The 21,187-nt window shown below is 44.7% G+C and overlaps 1 protein-coding gene and 1 pseudogene across 2 annotated transcripts in view; one reads left to right on the forward strand and one right to left on the reverse strand.

Moving 5' to 3' along the window:
• Nucleotides 1-558: 558 nt before the first annotated feature.
• Nucleotides 559-12,705, forward strand: LOC144738145 (uncharacterized). Its single transcript, XM_078621098.1, is given in 3 exon segments — nt 559-1,546; nt 9,512-10,489; nt 10,491-12,705. Coding segments are annotated over 2 exon segments (1,599 nt in total). The 5' UTR covers nt 559-1,546; nt 9,512-9,539; the 3' UTR covers nt 11,140-12,705.
• A 4,842-nt stretch (nt 12,706-17,547) lies between these two features.
• Nucleotides 17,548-21,187, reverse strand: part of LOC144738229 (uncharacterized) — a 29,054-nt pseudogene continuing 25,414 nt past the window's right edge. Inside the window, exon 4 of the transcript XR_013589187.1 lies at nt 17,548-20,760. The product of XR_013589187.1 is annotated as an uncharacterized LOC144738229 (transcript). The remainder of the gene's footprint in view (nt 20,761-21,187) is intronic.

Genomic DNA, 21,187 nt, shown 5'->3' on the forward strand with positions numbered 1-21,187 from the left:
TTCTTTTAAATATTTCTACAGTTTTTTTTGTATCTTACCAGGCCAAGCCCACTTCAGCTGCTATACCGCTCTTGTTTTCAGAAGCGACCTTCCCACAACAAAGTGGCTTATCAACGTGTGGAAATGTCTGTCGGTCAAATACTCTAAACGCGTGGTGATGTTGACTGTAAACGTGGAGGGGAAAACCCTGAGGATCCGGAGGAAAATCCACGCGACCACGGGGAGAGAGAGACACGAAAACTCCAAATATACAGGAGGGGTCGTGATCGAACCCACCACCTCCTGTAGTCCAGGAGAGGCAGTTAACATCTCCCAGCCACCATGGTGCACACTCGAGTATATTCCACAATGAGTCTCAGCACTCTAATTCAGGAGCGTTCTGCCGAGTTGGTTTTGCTGATGCACCCTTTAGACCGATGAACAACTATTTTTATGATAATTGTTTTTTTACCCTTTTATCTGGCAACAAAACTGACTCCTTTTTTACGAGGAATCATGTTTGCATAGACCACAATACCTGCAGTCATAATGCAAACATAAAACATACTCTGACTAGGCTCTAAGGAAAGCTGTCTCGGGTGTGTGGACCAATCAACATCAAGGACAGTGCATATATAATCAGAGTTATGTTTTTTGTTCGCATTATGACTGCAGGTATTGTGGTCTATGCAAACATGACTGCTCGTAAAAAAGGTGTCAGTTTTGTTGCCAGATAAAAGGGTAAAAAAAAACAATTATATTTTTTAATGGCAAATGAGATTCCAATGGTGTAAACTATTTTTATATTACCAACCAAGGCTCACAGAGCTGTTAGATCTTTTGTCAGAAGCCACCTGGCCATAGATGATAGCTCAACGAAATGGCTTTTCACGTGGAAGATTGTAGCAGCCAAATAATCTAAATGCATGTTACTAAATGTGGAGGGGAAAATCGAAGGACCCGGAGAAAAAATAATCCGAGTGAGCGAGTGTACTCATTTGTGTTAGTGTACTCCGTGAGCGTACTCTGCGTGCGTGGGTTCGATTCCAACCCTGACGCATTTATAATTGCAGTTTACATTTTTTTTCTCTCCCTGTAGTGGCATTGATTTTTCTCAACATTTAGAAACATGCATTTTGAGAATTTGGCTGCAAAACATTTCCATATTATAACCCACAAAGTTGAGCTATCATTTGTGTCCAGGTCGATTCTGAAAAAGAGCTATGCAGCTCAGATGGCCTCACCTGGTAAAATAAAAATAGTGTACTGTGTTTGAGGGTTTTCCAATTTAATTTCTTACTTAGCAGTTAAAGATTATGTTTCATGAGGGTCCTGCATTGGACTGTTTGACCACCACCAAATATATTTTGAGTTTAGGTTTGGGAGAAAAACGGAAAACCCAGTGGAACACCAATGCGACGGTGACGGCCGACGCCAGGATAGCGGCCACGGGCTCGAAACGAGGGCAACCCGGCTCTTGTCCCAAGAAAGGAATCCGCTCCCCGCTGCCCTCCACGGTGGCGCATCGCCGGCGGGGCTGCACGTTGAGCCCCAACTTTTCTAGGAGGTTGGTACCTGTGTAGTGACATAGAATGGTCACTACTGTGTCGGCCTGTATGAGGGCTGGGGGCCCCAAGGGGGTGCCTGGGGGGTCACGTGCTGGAGGGATCCGGACCTTCCCAGAGGTGGGGGAAGTGAGGCGTGTCCTGGGAAGGGAGGCGTGGCCTGAAGAGAGCCAGCCACGCCGGGGCGGAGCCAGCCACGCCAAACCAGATATAAGCGTGGTGTGAACGCAGAGCAAGGCTGTTGTACTGTACTCCAAAGTGAAGACATCATCGGTCGTCAAGTCCCGAGTCGTCGTCCTGGGCCAGGCAGGCCGTTGCCTGCCTGGTCCAGTCTGTGTCGTGTTCCAGAGTGTTAGTGAGTTGAGGAAGGTGGTCACCACCTTATGTACAGTGTTATATTACTTACCGTTTAATAAATAGTGTTGCCTCCAAGCTGCGTGTGTGTGCACCTAATTCGGTCTTACTACATTTGGTGTAGAAGTGGTTATCGAACTTTCGCTGATTAATTTGAAGAAGCTGTACCCTTCGCTGCCATGGTGTAAAAGCTGGCAGCGAAGTGCAAGACCCAACCGGAGGTGCGGATGGACGGTGTGGGTTGCACCTGGCCTCTCCCTGCGATGACCCCGGAGTCCGGGGCCCCGGTGGTGTGCCCCGGGGGATGGGCGACTGCAGCCTGCATGGGAGGAGGCTGCGGGCCCGGGCTGGTCGCCATCGACGGCGAGTTGGAGCGACGTCGCTCGTCAACTCGACCAGCTGCTGGTGGCAAGGGAGTGGCCGGGTGTTGGTGAGTGATGGCGAAATTGCAAGATGACGCAGCTGTGGCGTTCGCGCCGTTTCGGCGGTGCCGGCGTTCCTGCCATTTCACTGTGGCGGCGTTCCCGCCAGTTTCACAGCGCCGGCGTTCCCGCCATTTGCATCATGCCGGCGGTTCCCGCCACTTCAACGTGCCGCCGTTCCCGCCATTTTTTTTACGTGCCAGCGTTCCCGCGGCGGCGGCGTTCCCGCCATTTCAACGTGTTGGCATTCCCGCACTTCCCACAGCCGCGTTCCCGCCATTTTCACCGCGGCAGTGGTTTCGCGGTGGCGGCGTTCCCGCCTTTTGCGCCTTGTGTGCTGCGCCGGCCTGGCGGCGCGCCGCTGCAGCCCTGTGATTACGGGCCTCCCTCCCCACATTGAAGTAAGAAGAGCGGGGGAGGGCATCGGTGGTGAGAGCGAGAGGGGCCCGTGATTGAAGAGAGGGTTTCGACGTTGGAGACACTGTTGGGAGGGACTTTTTCAGTTTGACTCTCTGGTTTTGTGTTCCTCGCGGACGGTTTTTCCCACTGTTCTTTTTGCATTTTGGCTTGTGTGAGTGTTATTTGGTGTTATATTGTTGTTGTGATGTTGTGGCCAGGAAGAGGTTGGCTTAGGGCTTTTGGTTTGCTATTCATAGGGATGTTAGTTGGGTGCTTGGTGTTGTGGTGTGATGCTGTGTGGCGTTTTTGATGCTTGGCGTAGGGGTTTAGGATTGGTTTGTTGTTGCGGTTGTCTAGGATTGTTGTTGTTTATATGTGGGGACTGGATGGAGCATTGCGCCAAATGATTGACTGTACGAACTTCGTATACTGCATATACTGTATTAATCAATTCGGCGATTTTGGACGTTTGTGTCTAGTTTTTTTTTGCTCTCAAAATTCGAATGCCCTGAGTCCCATGGTTAATGTTGAAGGGGATTTTGAAATGACAGGTTCGGTTTGTTTCAAACTCACTGGTTGGTTCCTGTCCGTTGTTGCACAGATGATGTCTTTTGTGCGGGAATGCTCCTTGTGTTCTACGTGGATCGGGGGTGCGTTTCCGTTAATTGCCGTCAAATTGCGTTGCTATCTCCACTCGGTTGGTACAGCTGCATGCTGCAATGCGAGTCTCGGAGATGATGTGTACGGATACGGGATGTGAGGTGTATTGTTGTGACCATTGAATATTCGGGATCGTCACAAATTGTGCGTACCTGTTCGGCATTGGATCAGTTCTGTGGGGGATCATAATTCAAATTGTATGTGTTGTGATCGTGTTAAATTGCGATGGTGACATGCTGCCATGGATTTGGAATTGTGCTGCTGGCTGTCACCTATCTTGGGGCGCAGGTCCTGACCAGGATGGCCCAGTGAGAGTTGCGTGTCTAACATGAACGTTGTGGTCCCGTCATGCTATGGCTGACGGCTTGACCTGACAGCCCAGAGATTGAAACACTCCGTGGTATGTCTAGCCTAGTGGGCTGTGCGCTCACAGGGCTCGGAGAGTGTGGTCCCGTCATGCAATGGCTGACGGCTTGACCTGACAGCCCGGAGATTGAAACACTCTGTGGTATGTCTAGCCTAGTGGGCTGTGCGCTCACAGGGCTCGGAGAGTGTGGTCCCGTCATGCAATGGCTGACGGCTTGACCTGACAGCCCGGAGATTGAAACACTCCGTGGCATGTCTAGCCTAGTGGGCTGTGCGCTCACATGGCTCGGAGAGTGTGGTCCCGTCATGCAATGGCTGACGGCTTGACCTGACAGCCCGGAGATCGAGACACTCCGTGGCTTGTCTAGCCTAGTGGGCTGTGCGCTCACATGGCTCGGGGAGTGTGGTCCCGTCATGCTGTGTCTGACGGCTTGACCTGACAGCCTGGAGATCGAGACACTCTGTGGCTTGTCTAGCCTTGTGGGCTGTGCGCTCACATGGCTCGGGGAGTGTGGTCCCGTCATGCTATGGCTGACAGCTTGACCTGACGGCTCGGAGGTTGAGACCCTCCGAGGCGCGTTGAAACAGTGGGCTGGAGATTCGTAAGGTTCAGGTGGAGTTGTCCTGTTACGTTGAGACTGTATCCCTCAGTTGTTAGGGTGCATGTTGTGCAGTGAGTGAACGATGGGTCGTCTCAGCTTGGTCGGTACAGCTATATGCTGCGATGCGAGTCTTGGAGAGAGACTGGGTCGTCTCAGCTCGGTCGGTACAGCTATATGCTGCGATGCGAGTCTTGGAGAGAGACTGGGTCGTCTCAGCTCGGTCGGTACAGCTATATGCTGCGATGCGAGTCTTGGAGAGAGACTGGGTTAAAATCCCACCGATATGGCCGACGCGTACTGCTGGTTGTGACGCCGCGTCGGAAAGGCGGTGGGGTGGTAACATGGAAATTCCCCCGATATGGCCGACGTGTGCTACTGGTTGTGACGCCGCGTCGGAAAGGCGGGGGGGGTGCTAACGGGTGACTGTCATTGCATGCGTGATTCTAACGGGGGGGGGGGGGGGGGGCTGTGCTGGAGCGTAAGTGGGTTAGCCAGTTTTCATGTATATTTGTTGTTAATTCCCCGTTTTCTGTGCGGTTCCCTTTTACCCTCGTCGATTCTGTATATATTACGTGATTGTATTTCTTATCGGTCGCCGGTCATTTATTGATGTTGCTGGTTCGGAGGCACGGCTGCTGTATTTTTTGTCCATCAGCTATAGTACAGGAGTACGGATTTTCAGCAGAAACTAGATCTCTGCTTTCTTGGTGTAATTACAGCCTATAGTACCATAAAGAGGCTTGGGGTTTTGGTTTGTTTTTGGTTTTCGATGTCTCTGCCTCTTCTCACAATCGTTGAGGATTTTTATGATTTTTGGCTGGCCCATCTAAAGTTGCGTGACCAGGAGTCGGATCCCTTTCTTGTTCAATTTGGCTTGTGGCCGAAATTCCCTCTAGCCGCATGCATTACATTACGTAGCATTTTCAAATAGTTGTGTTTTGAGAAGCTCACAACGACCCTATAAAAAATGCATTTGATACAGTAACAATGATACGCTAATCAATGTCTGGTTATAGTCAAGGGATTTTCCCCTGCTGGTCAACCATGTTACGCATGTTGATGATCTGGTCATGGCTACTCAATGATATTGAGTTGGAGAATCGTGTTCTGTACCTGGAGAATTCCATGACGAAATGGGGCCTTGCATATGTTCTACAAAAAGATCACCTCCCTGGGAAAATCTTGACTTAAAGCTTTCGTAACTGCAGGAATTAATATTCTTTGGGTCTTTCGGTTAAGTGACGTGACTTTACCGAAAGACCCAAAGAACACCTCCCTGGGAATTTAATGTCATACAGCACTGCACCTGCTCAGCTCTCCATGAATAATCAGGTCGTTCTACACGTGGTGGAGGAGCTCCTATAACTGGTTAATGTGTTCACGACCAGCTTTGGTTTGGCATCCAAAGTCTCACTTCAAATTTGTCTAGCAGCATTCTTTCATTAGGCTCTGTAACACTATGTGGAAGCTGCCTGGACTTTTTTTACGTACAAAGCTGTGAGTGTCCATCGCCAAGGTCTAGTCCATTGCAAAGGTCTCGTCAAAAAACAGGCAATAGTCTACATTATAGACTGCCAATACACTCACCGAGGTTAAGAACCAGGCTACAGTCTACATTATAGACTGCCAGTACGCTCACCCAGAGGCGTAGCTAGGGGGGGGGCAGGGGGGTACATATGTCCCCGGGCGCCAAGGTAAAGGGGCGCCAAAATGAGGCTTACAACGTTACATTATCACTTATTGCGGCGAGCGCGGCAGCCTGAAACTACTGCGCAAATCTACACCTCAACCTAAAAGTTTATATATCCCGCCACACACAGCCTACATTGCATGTAATTACATTTTCTCAGGTCATAAGATTTGTGGATGTGGATTTTCAAACTAAAAAAGTAACTATCAAAAAATCTTTTTTAGGTTATATCGAGATACATGCAAAAGATGCAGCAAGCCTAGAAAGAGTCATCGTCGAGATACTGAAATTTGACAACATACCTCTAGCCGACTGTCGGGCACAATGTTATCACAATGCTGCTGTGATGACTGGGCATATATCCGGCCTTCAACAACGAATATGTGACAAAAATCACAGAGCATTGTTTGTCAACTGTGACAACCATCTGTGAAGGATGTCGTCCCTGACTTACAGTATCCTGGAGTCTACAAATTGAGTTGCATTTGTGGTGATTGCTACATTGGAGAAACGAAACGTCATGTTTCTGATCATGTCCGCGAGCACAAGTCAGATCTGAAACACGGCAGAACTGATTCTTCGGCCGTTGCTGATCATTGCTACAACTCTGTGGGCTCTCATGAAATTGTCTTTTCCGATACCAAGGTTCTCTGCAAACCTACTGGCTACCATCAAAGGTTTGTACACGAAGCCATACAAATATACAAACACAGACATAATTTCAACCGTGATGATGGGTACAAACTTAGTAATCACTGGAAAGATGTTATTAACCACGCAAAAAAGACTTAATTACACTTTTTGGACCATCTTATCTGACAGGCACTATTTTAATTTACTTCACCGAGTGTTAACATCCCCAGTGTTTAACAGTAATCTCTTCATTGTTCTTTGATCACCGCTCACCCTCCGTCCCGACACGTCTCCATTCATTGTGTTTAGCACTACGTGCAGTCTTTGATCACCGCTCACCCTCCGTCCCGACACGTTTCCATTCATTGTGTTGAGCACTACGTGATGTCTTTGATCACCGCTCACCCTCCGTCCCGACACGTCTCCATTCATTGTGTTGAGCACTACGTGCAGTCTTTGATCACCGCTCACCCTCCGTCCCGACACGTCTCCATTCATTGTGTTGAACACTACGTGCAGTCTTTGATCACCGCTCCTCCTCCCTCCCGACACGTGTCCATTCATTGTGTTGAGCACTACGTGCAGTCTTTGATCACCGCTCCTCCTCCCTCCCGATACGTTTCCATTCATTGGCTACCACAATCTGATAAGCTCTCCAAACCCCCCCCTCTCCACCTCCCTTCAACTTGCTTATAAGGGATTACATCTTGAATCATTGCTTCACTTGATGCAGCTAATTCGGCTGTGACGGTCCCACCTGATGACGGAGACTTGTGTTGCCTCCGAAACGTCGTGATTTTTATTTTTATTTTGTTTTATTTTACTTTCATTAATTTTAATGTTTTACCTACGTGACTTTACCGAAAAAACCTAAGAATATGTGACAACCACAGCTTAAACTTAGCAGGAGTACACTCAGCTAAACAGGATCCACTTGTCGTCACGTTTTTTGGAACAGTTGAAAGTATATATTTTTCTCTCGTTCAACAATTCGTTGGGAAGAGTTAAAAAAAGCTGTGCCCATCACAGTAAAGCGGGAGTCTGAAACACGCTGGAGTGCACGATCAGAAGCTGTTAAAGCTCTCTATGAAGGAATGGATGAACTAGTAGGGCTGCTAGACAAATTGTCGGAGGACGTAACTATGACGCCTGAAACCAGAAGTGATGCAGAACAGTTACAGGCATGCGTATTAAATTTTTACTTCATAGTTTTATTACATTTCTGGAATGTCATTCTTGGAAAAATGTATCGTGTTCAGAAGCGCTTACAGGGTCCTACTATGAATTTCAAGGAAGCAGCAACTGATCTTGAATTTTTGGAGCATGAATTTGTCCAGCTTCGTGATGATTTGAGCCAAGTTGCTGTAAAAAACGCCAAAACAAGATGCACAGCCTGGGGGATCGATGTGGACAGAAGAATTAGGTGACGTCGGAAGATGCCGGGAGAACTGGCACAGATGTCGATGCAATTCGTCGAAATTGCACGGATTTTGGAAATTTCTATGACACCGACATCAATGGCCACGAACTTTTCACAGAATTTGGAGATTGCAAAATGCTGCTCTGTAACCGGAATTAAGTTCTACCAGAAACTCCTTTGGATCTTCTTGGTTTTATTGTGTTTTATGGAGACGACATATTTCCGAATTTGCGAATTTCACTGCAAATTTTATTAACAGTAGCAGTTTCAATTGCAAGCTGTGAGCGGTCGTTCAGCAAATTGAAACTTATTTTGTCGTATTTGCGTGCTTCAATGGGACAAGATCGTCTCAGCGATCTTGCTCTTCTTAGCATTGAAAGAAAAACATTGGAAAAAACATATTTTGATTACGTGATTGACCAGTTTGCGACAGTGAAATCAAGAAAACATAATCTTTCGTAGACTATGTCAACCAGTCTACGACAGTGACTGAGTGAGCCATGTAATATAATTTCTAATAATTTGCTTCTTTATATACAATGTTTCATTAAAATTGTTATTCCTTATTCGATGTAATAGGAAAATGTGATTAAACGGCGGGGGGGGGGGGGCGCCAATTTTATAGTTCGTCCCCGGGCGCAAAATATCCGAGCTACGCCTCTGCGCTCACCGAGGTTAAGAACCAGGCTCCAGTCTACATTAGTCGTTTTTTTTTTCTTCTATTCACTTTATTTGTATTATTATTTTCTATCTACGTAACTTTACCGAAATAACCAAAGAATATTAATTCCTGCAGTCACGAAAGTTTTAAGTCAAAATTTAACCACCTTTTTACCATGCAAGTGTATGAACATGTGAAGTTTGTATTTGCTGTCAAGTATATTGACTCGATTGAACATGGAGGTTAAATCATAAATATAGTTTATTTTAGTTTTGCTTTGGAAATTTTCATAAGAATGGAAACAGTCAGGAAATTAACACAGCACATATGCAGCTGAAGTTAAATCTGTTCATCCTCGCATTCAAGCTCATCTGAGCCTGGCTTCACACCTCTAAGTTGCAAATGAACATTAATTTATACATTTCTGCATAATACAAATAGTATTATTTTCAAAAGCCTTTGCTAGGTTAACAAATTTTTCTTAAATAAATATTCCTGTCATAGCTAGACAACCAAAATTGTGTGCTTGGAGTTTTTGGTAAACATTAATTTTGAAGACACTAGGGTGTCCAGGCATATTTATGACCATTTGCCCTCGCATTGTGTGCCTTAACAGCCCTTTGTGATGAATTGGGGAATCTCTTTCACTATATCATGAAAATATGAATATGTATAGATGTCATGTGTGACTGTGTATATATGCATTCCTCTGTGCCTCAATACTCACATAGATGGTGTGGACATGCTTTTCTGTTTGCAGCTGACGCTCTCTCTGCAGAATTGGCCTGATGGAGCAAAGGCACTCAGCGCAGTTCAGTACAAGAAGGAAACAATGCGACCAGCATGCAAACAGCACGGATCGTACTGGAAACTTGACACAGCACCAGAGAACACACACAGGAGAGAAACCCTTAGAGTGCTGTGTGTGTGGGAAGGCATTTTCAGATTCATCTACTCTTAAACAACACCACAGAACACACACAGGAGATAAACCTTTTAAGTGCACTCTGTGTGGGAAGGCGTTTGCAAAGTCATCAAATCTTAAGATCCACCAGACAACACACACAGGAGAGAAACCTTTTAAGTGCACTCTGTGTGGGAAGGCGTTTGCAAAGTCATCAAATCTTCAAACCCACCAGAGAACACACACAGGAGATAAGCCCTTCAAGTGCAGTGTGTGTGGGAAGGCATTTTTTGATTCATCTACTTTTAAACAACACCAGAGAACACACACAGGAAAGAAACCTTTCAAGTGCACTGTGTGTGAGAAGGCGTTTGCACGGTCACCACATCTTCAAAGACACCAGAGAACACACACAGGAAAGAAACCTTTCAAGTGCACTGTGTGTGAGAAGGCGTTTGCACAGTCATCACATCTTCAAAGACACCAGAGAACACACACAGGAGAGAAACCCTTCAAGTGCACTGTGTGTGAGAAGGCATTTTCATGGTCGTCATATCTTCAGACCCACCAAAGAACACACACAGGAGAGAAACCTTTTAAGTGCAGTGTGTGTGGGAAGGCGTTTGCAAAGTCATCAATTCTTAAATCGCACCAGAGAACACACACAGGAGAGAAACCCTTCAAGTGCAGTGTTTGTGGGAAGGCATTTTCAAGTTCATTTTATTTTAAAAGACACCAGAGAATACACAAAGGAGATAACCCCTTCAAGTGCAGTGTGTGTGAGAAGGAATTTTTACAGTCATCACATCTTAAAAAACACCAGAGGACACACAGAAGAGAAACCCTTCAGGTGCACTATGTGTGGAAAGCCATTTGCAGATTCACCGATTCTTAAAAAACACCAGAGAACACACACAAGAGAGAAACCTTTCAAATGCAATGTCTGTGAGAAGGCATTTGAATGGGCAGCATTTCTTAAGATCCACCAGAGAACACACACAGGAGAGAAACCCTTCAAGTGCACTGTGTGTGAGAGGGCATTTGCACGGTCATCAGATCTTCATCGACACCAGAGAACATACAGGCATCAGAATATCCCCAAAGAGTGTTGTCTGAAATCGACTTGTGGAAGTCAAAGTGCTACAATGAGCCCATCCCTCCTGAAAAAAGAACCAGAAGTACATTCCAGCTTGGACGATATGAAATGTTTCAGGGTGAAATGTGAAGAGGCGATAGTGAAGAGCAAAGAAGTGAAGGTAAAATGTGAAGATGTGATGGTGAAGAGCGAAGATGTGAAGGTAAAATGTGAAGATGAAGATTCAACTCCAAAATCGGACCTTCACATCGATGGAGGCAACGTGAAGCAGGAGGAGAATTCTGACTGTGAGGCAGAGCGAGGCAACTCCCAGGAGTTTGTGGAAGTGGAGGTGTGGGTGGACTTCTTAGACAAAACAAAGTCAAATAGAGACCCGGTAGATGTGTAAGCTTGAGACAATGCAGCCCCATTAGATTCACATTTGTCACAGGCCTTTAATGAAAGAATGTGAAGTTGAACACTCAATTCTTAGGTTCAACCTGCAGAGTAAGAGGGGGCAGTATTTGCAGACCTGTGGGTTGGGTATACAGTGATCCCTCGTTTATCGCGGTTAATGGGGACCGGAACCCCTCACGATAGGTGAAAATCCGCGAAGTAGGATTGGCCCCCTAGGAATTTCCGTATATGTGTGTGTGGGTACCAGAATGTTTAAAATATGTATATTTATACTTTATATATATATTTTACTTAAATCTATTTAATTATAAAACCCTAATATTATACATTCACTCTCTCTCATACGATACGTATTATGGTGTTCTACACTCACCAATGACAGTAGTATCTTGAGACTTGACTCCAGTAATGACGACGACGACAATGACAACGATGATGCGCAGCCAACCAGCTCACGGGATACATCCACCCGTGCTCTCATTCGTCGATCTCGCGCCGGGAACCAATCACGTGCCTTGTCTGAGTGCCCGTGGGTATGTACAAAGCCTCTGAGAGAGTTTCTCTCTTTGTCTGGCATCCTGGGAAACCGTTTCTCTCGCGCATCACGATGAAACAACGCTGCTTTCCGCAATACGGCTGCCGATATGGCGGTATTTTTGAATTTTTTTCGATGAATATTTTTGAAAAATCCGCGATGCACTGAGGCCGCGAAACTTGAACCGCGAAGTGGCGAGGGATTACTGTATCTATATCAATTTATAACATTTTTGACATGCGTTTTTCTGGATTTTGTTGCTATTCTGTCTCTCCAAATTAACCTACCATTAAAATTATAGACTGATAATTTCTTTGTCAGTGGGCAAACGTACAAAATCAGCAGGGGATCAAATACTTTTTTCCCTCACTGTAAATAATATTTTGTTTTTACTTCCAATCCGTGATGAGAGGACGGAATACATGGTGACAGCAAGCACACCCTTGCACAATAGATCACTACTTCACGACTTCAAAGGCCACAGCGCCCCTTTTTGACAGAGACTGCAAGTCTGATGCAAAAAATGTTAAACACTTCCAACCCGTGATGGAATTGTGGGGAACGCTGCCCAAAACGAATACACACAAACAAGGATACAATTGTGTTAAAAGCTTTCTTTTCATCACATAATCTTGCCGGCGAATGTATTAAAGCTCTTAGCCAATTGATGCACATTTGTTAGACAAGCAAGCACACTACCGCACACCATTGTTCCAAGGCATTACGTTAATTGCATAATCTAAAAAATGAATTTATTGAGGTCTACCTTTGCTTAGGCACATGTTTTTTTATTACTGTTCGTATGAATATTGTCACATTAATTTCCTGTCGCTGTGTATGATCACCTTATTCTGAAGAATGAGCCAATTGTTCTGTTACCCAGTTTGACAAACATAATTATTGAGGGTTAAATGTACGGTTCAATGAGGACATCTCCAGGAGTACTGTTGGCATTCCTTGCATAAGAGTTCGCATATTAGAATGTTACGTGTTTTTTAGAGATTAAAGTTGCTTAACACAGAAGAGTCTGAGTGGTGCCTTCCTAAGTCCATGCATAATAATATTAATTATAAGAACTATATCCTGCGGAGAGATCTCAATTTTGAGACCTGATATAACACACTAAGACATAATCAGTAAAAGTTAAAGTGAGAATCATTGTTTTATCCTGATTGATAATTCACTGGTCAACACTTTTTCTGGCATAAGGTATTCCAATGGTCTTAAGGTAATTTTGGGGTGCTGATTCCAAATCTGGCATCAGTTTGTGTCTATCACATCAGGTTTTTGAGATATCAAATATTGCATTTTCAATAAAAACTGCAGAAGAAAAATATTAAATAAATGTGGATATCTACATAAATTTATTATAAACACACTATCCTAAAAATACAGCACCATATTTTAACACTAAATCAGTCACTGACTCGCAACAACTTGCAATCATATGTGACAGAGTTAATTTCGGGTAAAATCAATGAAAATGGGGTATGCCGATAGCATAAAATGAGATGTGATAGAGCAAATCTGAGATCAGATTTGGAATCAGCACCCTGAAATTAGTCTAGAACAGCTGCAAAAGTCCAGGCCAGAAAAAAACGTTTTTGTTGTTGACCAGTGATAATACAACCCGAGACAACGAAGCAGAAGCTAATGATCATAATTGAATGCATTAGCATAATTACATACACTTGCATAACTGAATACAATTACACCTACCTAATTAGCATACACGCAACATTTTCATGATTAAATAAATTAGCATAATTCCGGGAACATTACAGTTTAAAAAAATTTCATTTCATTTTTTACATTTTTATAATTTTTCAGACCGAATATATACAACAGGTGGAAAATATATATAAGCAAGAATGCAAGAATAGAAATCAGCACTGCTCAACGAAACACCCAACTGCGACTGGAGAAGTCCAAACCATCAAGCACATCACCGATGAATGCTCCATCCATGCACATCCTGGCGGTATCGCTAAAATTCACACTGCATCAACCACATCATTGGACTGGATAAGAAACCTTTGCATTCATTCATGAAGATCATTTAAAATAACAACTGTTGCTTTTCACAATGCCATATGAAAGAAGAAGAAGTACTGCGAGTGGTCGGCTCCGGGGATTGCCCTCGTGACTGGCAAATTGATAGGGAGCTCTGCATCGTCAGAAGCCACGCATCACGGAGAGTTTTTTGTTGTTGCGTCATTGAGGCTGCCAGCCATGGCTGATGCTCGCAGTATTGCAATACAGACGTGGGGAAGAGTGCCAAGCATTACTATTCCCGGTGGCGAGATCGTTCTGTACAGCAAACACGATCATAGTGACAATCGTTCGGATTGTGCTCAGATCAAAGTCAACCCTTTGAGGGAAAACTGGTGCAACCACTATTCGTGAGAGTGTCCCTTGAAATCGCAACCCACAGGCGAAGTTTAGTTGAGGGTCGGATCAGAGACTGACACGGAACGATATAACTTGATCTGTAGCGTGTCCTCTCTGCAGCACGAGTCGTACAAACAACTGGAAGAGGACTCTCTTGAAGAGGGGGGGGGGGTGGAGACGACAGGCGCTGTCTCTCCAAGTCGCTCCACAGTCTACAAGGATCAACAGTGTCTGGTGCGAGTGGTTTCTGGTGACGGGATGATCGCGCACATCGACGCAGACGGAGCCGGACCCATCATCCCTGCCAGCACTGGCACTGCCGACAGAGTGACCAGCGTGCCGACTCGGCAATCACCTCAGCGGTGAAGAGAGACTGACGAAGCAGCCGAGAGCGCTGTGTGCTCAACACACACGCTGACCCAGCGCCCCTGCTGGGGACCTGAGGTATTTTCGTTCCAAGGAACGCAGCACCTCAGAAGCCAAAAGAAGACAACTGTCATTCGCCACGAAGTGGCGGTGACGTCACCACGACGCTTGTTCCAGACTGTTTTCAGTTTCATTTATTAGTTACTAGCGGTAAGTACCCGGCGTTGCCCGGGTGAAAAATATCTTTAAAAACTTCTCTTAAAATTTTCGATTTAAAGCTTTCATGACTGCAGGGATTCATCTTCTTGGTTCTTTCAGTAAAGTCACGTAGAAGGGAATTCTCACGTTTCGGCCACAACGCAAGCAGCCGTCCTCAGGTGAAGAACAGGTCTGTCGGAAAGACAGCGTCTGAATGAACACCACCAGGCTTGGCAGCGTATATTTAAGCTGGGTTGGAGGGGGAAGAGCGCCTTGACAAAGGGATTTGCATATCAAGAGGAATTTAGCATATTTATGGAAATGCAGATATGGGATTAGTCACTACTTGTGGAATGAGTTACAGCAGCAGAGGTTAGAGTAAATCCGATTGGTATTACCTTAGAGTCGCGGCATCTCTTCAGAAAGGTGAGAGACTCGATTAGCTGAGCCTTCTTATCACGGAGTTTGTTGTCTCTTAAAAACCTTACATATACACACACAGATACTAAGGTATTGTGAAAGCCCGGTGGGCCGTTTGTACATTTCTCCACCAACAAAATTATAAGAAGCTTGCAAAAGTCCAAAATGTTGTAGAAATTGTGGGGTAAATAGTTGATGTAAAAGGTTTCCGAAAATTGTGGACACCCCCCCTCAAAAATTATATTTACATCAGCCTACATACAACAGAGGAAGTAGTATCTATTGACTCTGTAGTTGTATCTACTGACTGTACAGTAGTATCTACTGAGCCAGTAGTAGCTACTGACTGGAGTATTATTTACTGATTGTAGTAACGACTGACCGTAGTAGTATCTACTGGGCCTACAGTAGTATCTACGGACTCTATAGTAGTAACAACTAACTGTATAGTAGTATCCACTGACTATAGTAGTATCCACTGACTATAGTAGTAACTACTAACTCTATAGCAAGATCTACTCACTCTATAGTATCTACGGACTCTAATAGCTACTCACCGTACTAGTATGTACTGACTGTATAGTAGTATATACTGACTGTAGCAGTATTGACTGACTGTAGTGGTATATACTGTTTAGTATCTACTAACTCTATATAGCAGTATCTACCAACTCGATAGCAGTATCTACTATCACTACAGCAGTGTATACCGGCTGAGGTGGTACCTGCTATCACTACAGCAGTGCATACTGACAGTGATGGCACCTGCTATGACTACAGCAGTGCATACTGACTGTGGTGGTACCTGCTATGATTACAGCAGTGGATACTGATTGTGGTGGTATCCTATGACTACAGCTGTGCATACTGACTGGTGGTACCTGCTTTCACGACAGCAGTGCATAGTGGTGGTACATGCTATGATCACAGCAGTGCATACTGTGGTGGTACATGCTATGAATACAGCAGTGCATACTGCTGTGGTGGTACCTGCTATGATCACAGCAGTGCATACTGTGGTGGTGGAACCTGCCATGATTACAGCAGTGCATACTGACTGTGGTGGTACCTGCTATGATTACAGCAGTGGATACTGATTGTGGTGGTATCCTATGACTACAGCTCTGCATACTGACTGTGGTGGTACCTGCTTTCACGACAGCAGTGCATACTGACTGGTGGTTCCTGCTATGATTACAGCAGTGCATACTGACTGTGGTGGTACCTGCTATGATCACAGCAGTGCATACTGACTGTGGTGGTACATGCTATGAATACAGCAGTGCATACTGCTGTGGTGGTACCTGCTATGATTACAGCAGTGCAAACTGTGGTGGTACCTGCTATGATCACAGCAGTGCATACTGACTGTGGTGGTACCTGCTATGACAGTACATACTGTGGTGATACCTGCTATGATGACAGCAATACATACCGACTGTGGTGGTACCTGATATGATGACAGCAGTACATACCGATTGTGGTGGTACCTGCTATGATCACAGCAGTACTGTGGTGGTGGTACCTGCTATGATGACAGCAGTACATACCGAGTGTGGTGGTACCTGCTATGACAGCAGTACATACTGTGGTGGTACCTGCTATGATTACAGCAGTGCATACTGCTGTGGTGGTACCTGCTATGATTACAGCAGTGCATACTGACTGTGGTGGTACCTGCTACTTTACTTAATAAGCAGGCTACAGTCTGCATTATGAACTGCCAGTACACTCACCCAGCTTAATAACTATTTGTACAGTCTATATTTAAAGAATCGTTTCATGGCGCGCTCGGGTTTATTTTAATTTACTGAGTTTCATTTTCATTGCTATGTTATGTTTTAAAGTTTTCAGAAGTTTTTAAATGTATTTTCCCCCCGGGCAATGCTGGGTATATCGACTCTAACAAGAGTGGGGTGTCGAGGCCTAGTCCCGTGCAGAGCCTCTGGCCTCGCATAGATTGCCCGCCGAGCGAGGCTGGGGGCTGGGCCGCTACCCCCCACCCCTGCGCTAGAATAATAGTCTAATCTCTATAATTTTTTTATCTACCGACCCTATAATAGTAATTGCACACATTGGGGTGGGGGGGGGGGGGAGAGAGTAGAGGACATGAAACTTTGATGTATTTACCGCAGCGTCGCATGTAAATGTGCGCATATTTTTTAACGCGGGTGAGAAATGGCGTCCACCCTGCCCGTTGCCAGGGGCAACCCTTGGTCAGCGTTTCTCGCATACGCAACGGTGTACTAAATAAATAAATATCGCACTAAATGGATAATTAAACCGCTTTAAAGTTTAGGGACTAAAAAACGGAAATGCATATTCCCACCGCGGGGCTCGGGGCGTGCCTCCTGGCAAAACATTTCTCGGTAAACCCCACGGTCCGAGAGCCAAATCCCCCGCAAGCGAGTGTACGCAGACGGACAAAAAATGCCTTTCATAGGTTACAAAGATATTATGCATGGACTTAGGAAAACACCACTCAGACTCTTCTGTGTAAAGCAACTTTAATCTAAAAAAAACACGTAACATTCTAATATGCGAACTCTTATGCTAAAAATGCCAACACAGTACTCCTGGAGATGTCCTCATTGATCCGTACATTTAACCCTCAAAAATTATGTTTGTCAAACTGGGTAACAGAACAATTGGCTCATTCTTCAGAGTGGTGATCATACACAGCGACAGGAAAAAAGTTTTTTTAATTAATGTGACAATATTCATACGAACGGTAATAAAGAAACGTGCCTAAGCAAAGGTAGACCTCAATGAATTTGTTAGATTATGCAATTAACGTAATGCCTTGAAATAATGGTGTGCGGTAGTGTGCTTGCTTGTCTAACAAATGTTCATCAATTGGCTAAGGGCTTTAATACATTCGCGGGCAAGATTCTGTGATGAAAATAAAGCTTTTAACACAATTGTCTCCCTGTGTGTGTATTCGGTTTGGGCAGCGTTCCCCACAATCCCATAACGGGTTGGAAGTGTTCAAAAAAATTTGCATCAGACTTGCAGTCTCTGTCAAAAAGGGGCGCTGTGGCCTTTGAAGTCGTGACCTATTGTGCAGGAGTGTGCTTGCTGTCACCATGTATGCTGTCCTCTCATCACGAGTTGGAAGTAATTTTTTTTATTCACCTCTTATAGCTTGATACCGTACCACTTTCCGCAGTTTTGACTCTGCAAGTGACTCGAAGTCCGTTTAGAGCAACATTCACTGCACTCACGTCGCTGTTTGGAATTCTTGCATGGTATTTGATATATTAGGGGAAGACGCCCCCCTGCATACATAATTTACTGCTACCATGTGCTGTTAGCTACTGGAAGACGAAGGCGTTTGGTGAGACTCTGATCCCATGGAATACATTATCTTGTTCGTGAGATTGACATATTTCACATTGTATCTCTTCTGAATGACCCTAGGTCTAATACTTTCATAATTATTATTTGGTTCATGCTTAACCAAGATATGGTATACCGTAGTTGTTACCGAGTATATTCCGAGGGTTTTATTAACCTTTGTTCCCCGTCTATATCGCCAGGGATCTGTGCTTCTTATTCTCAAGTATATTTTGATATCCTGAGGTTGAACATATAGCTAAGCTTCGAACTTCACTGTTGTATTTTTAAAAACCCAGTCAGCTCATGATGATTAACTGCCCTTGGGTGGATTTCAAAGTCCAAGGGAGGTTCGTGACCCCTGCTGTTTCCATTTTATGGTTTGCCATTTTTTAAATTAAATTGTATTACTTTCCAAGCAGGCTTGTGAGTTATTATCCTCCACCGGTCTGGTGGCAAGGTAGGAGGCAGGGGGGCGACTCACCCTTTCTCTGCCCCAGCGCTACATCCCGATCAAAATTATTACCAAAAAAGGCAGAATCACTTAATAATTTTTTTTGGAAAAGGCATATGCACAACATGCTCTTCGAGTGTTTGTGATGAGATATGATACAAAACTCCGAGCTGCTGAGGCGATTAAACAAGCATCATTATAATATTATAACATTATGAATGCTTGGGAGCGTATTGGCTCTGGCTCCTGGTTAGAGATCTACCCAACCCACAGGTCTGCAAATACTGGCCCCTCTTACTCGGCAGGCTGAACCTAGGAATTGAGTGTGCAACTTCACTTTAATGTAATTAAAGGCCTGTGACAAATGTGAATCTACTGGGGCTTCATTGTCTCAAGCTTACATATCTACCGGGTCTCCATTTGACTTTGTATTGTCTAAGAAGTCCACCCACACCTCCACTTCCACAAACTCCTGGGAGTTACCTCGCTCTGCCTCACAGTGATAATTCTCCTCCTGCTTCACGTTGCCTCCATCGATGTGAAGGTCACATTTTGGAGTTAAATCTCCATCTTCACATTTTACCATCGCTTCTTCGCTCTTCACCATCACTTCTTCACATTTCACCTTTTCAAAATCCACCTTGACACATTTCATTGCGTCCAAGCTGGAATTAAATTCTGGTTCTTTTTTCAGCAGGGATGGGCTCATTGCAGCACTTGGACTTACACAAGCCGATTTCAGACTCCGCTCCTTGGGGATCTTCTGATGCCTGTGTGTTCTCTGGTGTCTTTGAAGATGTGATGACCGTGCAAATGCCTTCCCACACACAGTGCACTTGAAGGGTTTCTCCCTTGTGTGCTTTCGCTGGTAACTATGAAGATTAGATGACTTTGCAAATGCCTTCTCAAACATAGTGCACTTGCAGGGTTTCTCTCCTGTGTGTATTCTCTGGTGTTTTTTAAGATGTGATGACTCTGTAAATGCCTTCTCACACATAGTGCACTTGAAGGGTGTGTCTCCTGTGTGCGTTCTCTGGTGAATATGAAGATTTGATGGATTTGCAAATGCCTTCTCACACAGAGTGCACTTGAAGGGTTTCTGTCCTGTGTGTGTTCTCTGGTGGCTCTGAAGATGTGATGACTGTGCAAATGCGCTTCCACACACAGTGTACTTGAAGGGTTTCTCTCCTGTGTGCGTTCTCTGGTGTTTTTTTAAGATGTGATGACTCTGTAAATGCCTTCTCACACATAGTGCACTTGAAGGGTTTCTCCCCTGTGTGCGTTCTCTGGTGTGTTTTAAGATATGATGACTCTGTAAATGCCTTCTCACACATAGTGCACTTGAAGGGTTTCTCTCCTGTGTGCGTTCTCTGGTGGTCGTGAAGAATTGATGACTCTGTAAATGCCTTCTCACACACAGTGCACTTGAAGGGTTTATCTCCTGTGTGCGTTCTCTGGTGTCTTTGAAGATTTGATAACTTTGCAAATGCCTTCTCACACACACTGCACTTGAAGGGTTTCTCTCCCATGTGTGTTCTTTGGTGTTTTTTAAGATATGATGACTTTGCAAATGCTTTATCGCACAAAAGGCATTTGAAGGGTTTCTCTCCCCTGTGTGTTATCTGGTGTCGTTTCAGAGGAGATGAACCTGAAAATACCTTTACACACAAACTGCACTTGAAAGGTTTCTCTTCCGTGTGTGTTCTCTGGTGGATCTGAAGAGTTGATGACTGTGCATATGCCTTGTCACACACAGTGCACTTGAATGGTTTTTCTCCTGTGTGAGTTCTCTGGTGGTGTGTCAAACTTCCAGTACGATCCGTGCTGTTTGCATCCTGGTCGCATTGTTTCCTTCTTGTACCGAGCTGTGCCGAGTCCCTTTGCTCCATCAGACCAATTCTGCTGAGGAAGAGTCAGAGGAAGCGTCAGCTGCAGACAGAAAAACATATCCACACCATCTACATCAGTATCAAGGCACAGAGGAATGCACATATATACACAGTCACACATGACTTACACATCTATACTTATTCATATATTCATGATATAGTGAAAATAATTCCCCAATTCATCACGTGGGCTGTTAAGGCACACAATGAGAGGGCCAATGGTCATAAATATGCCTGGATGCTCTAGTATCTTCAAAATGAATGTTTACCCAAAACTCCAAGCACACAATTTCGGCTGTCTAGCTATGAAAGGAATATTTAAGAAAAATTCAGCTATAATAGCAAAGTGTGTTGAAAATAATACCATTTGTATTATGCAGAAATACATAAATTAATGTTCAATCGAAACTTTGAGGTGGAAGCCAGGCTCAGATTTGCTTGAATGCTCGGA

The sequence above is a fragment of the Lampetra planeri genome, chromosome 78 (genome assembly GCF_965212315.1).
Source record: "Lampetra planeri chromosome 78, kcLamPlan1.2.h2, whole genome shotgun sequence".
Classification (NCBI taxonomy): domain Eukaryota; kingdom Metazoa; phylum Chordata; class Hyperoartia; order Petromyzontiformes; family Petromyzontidae; genus Lampetra; species Lampetra planeri.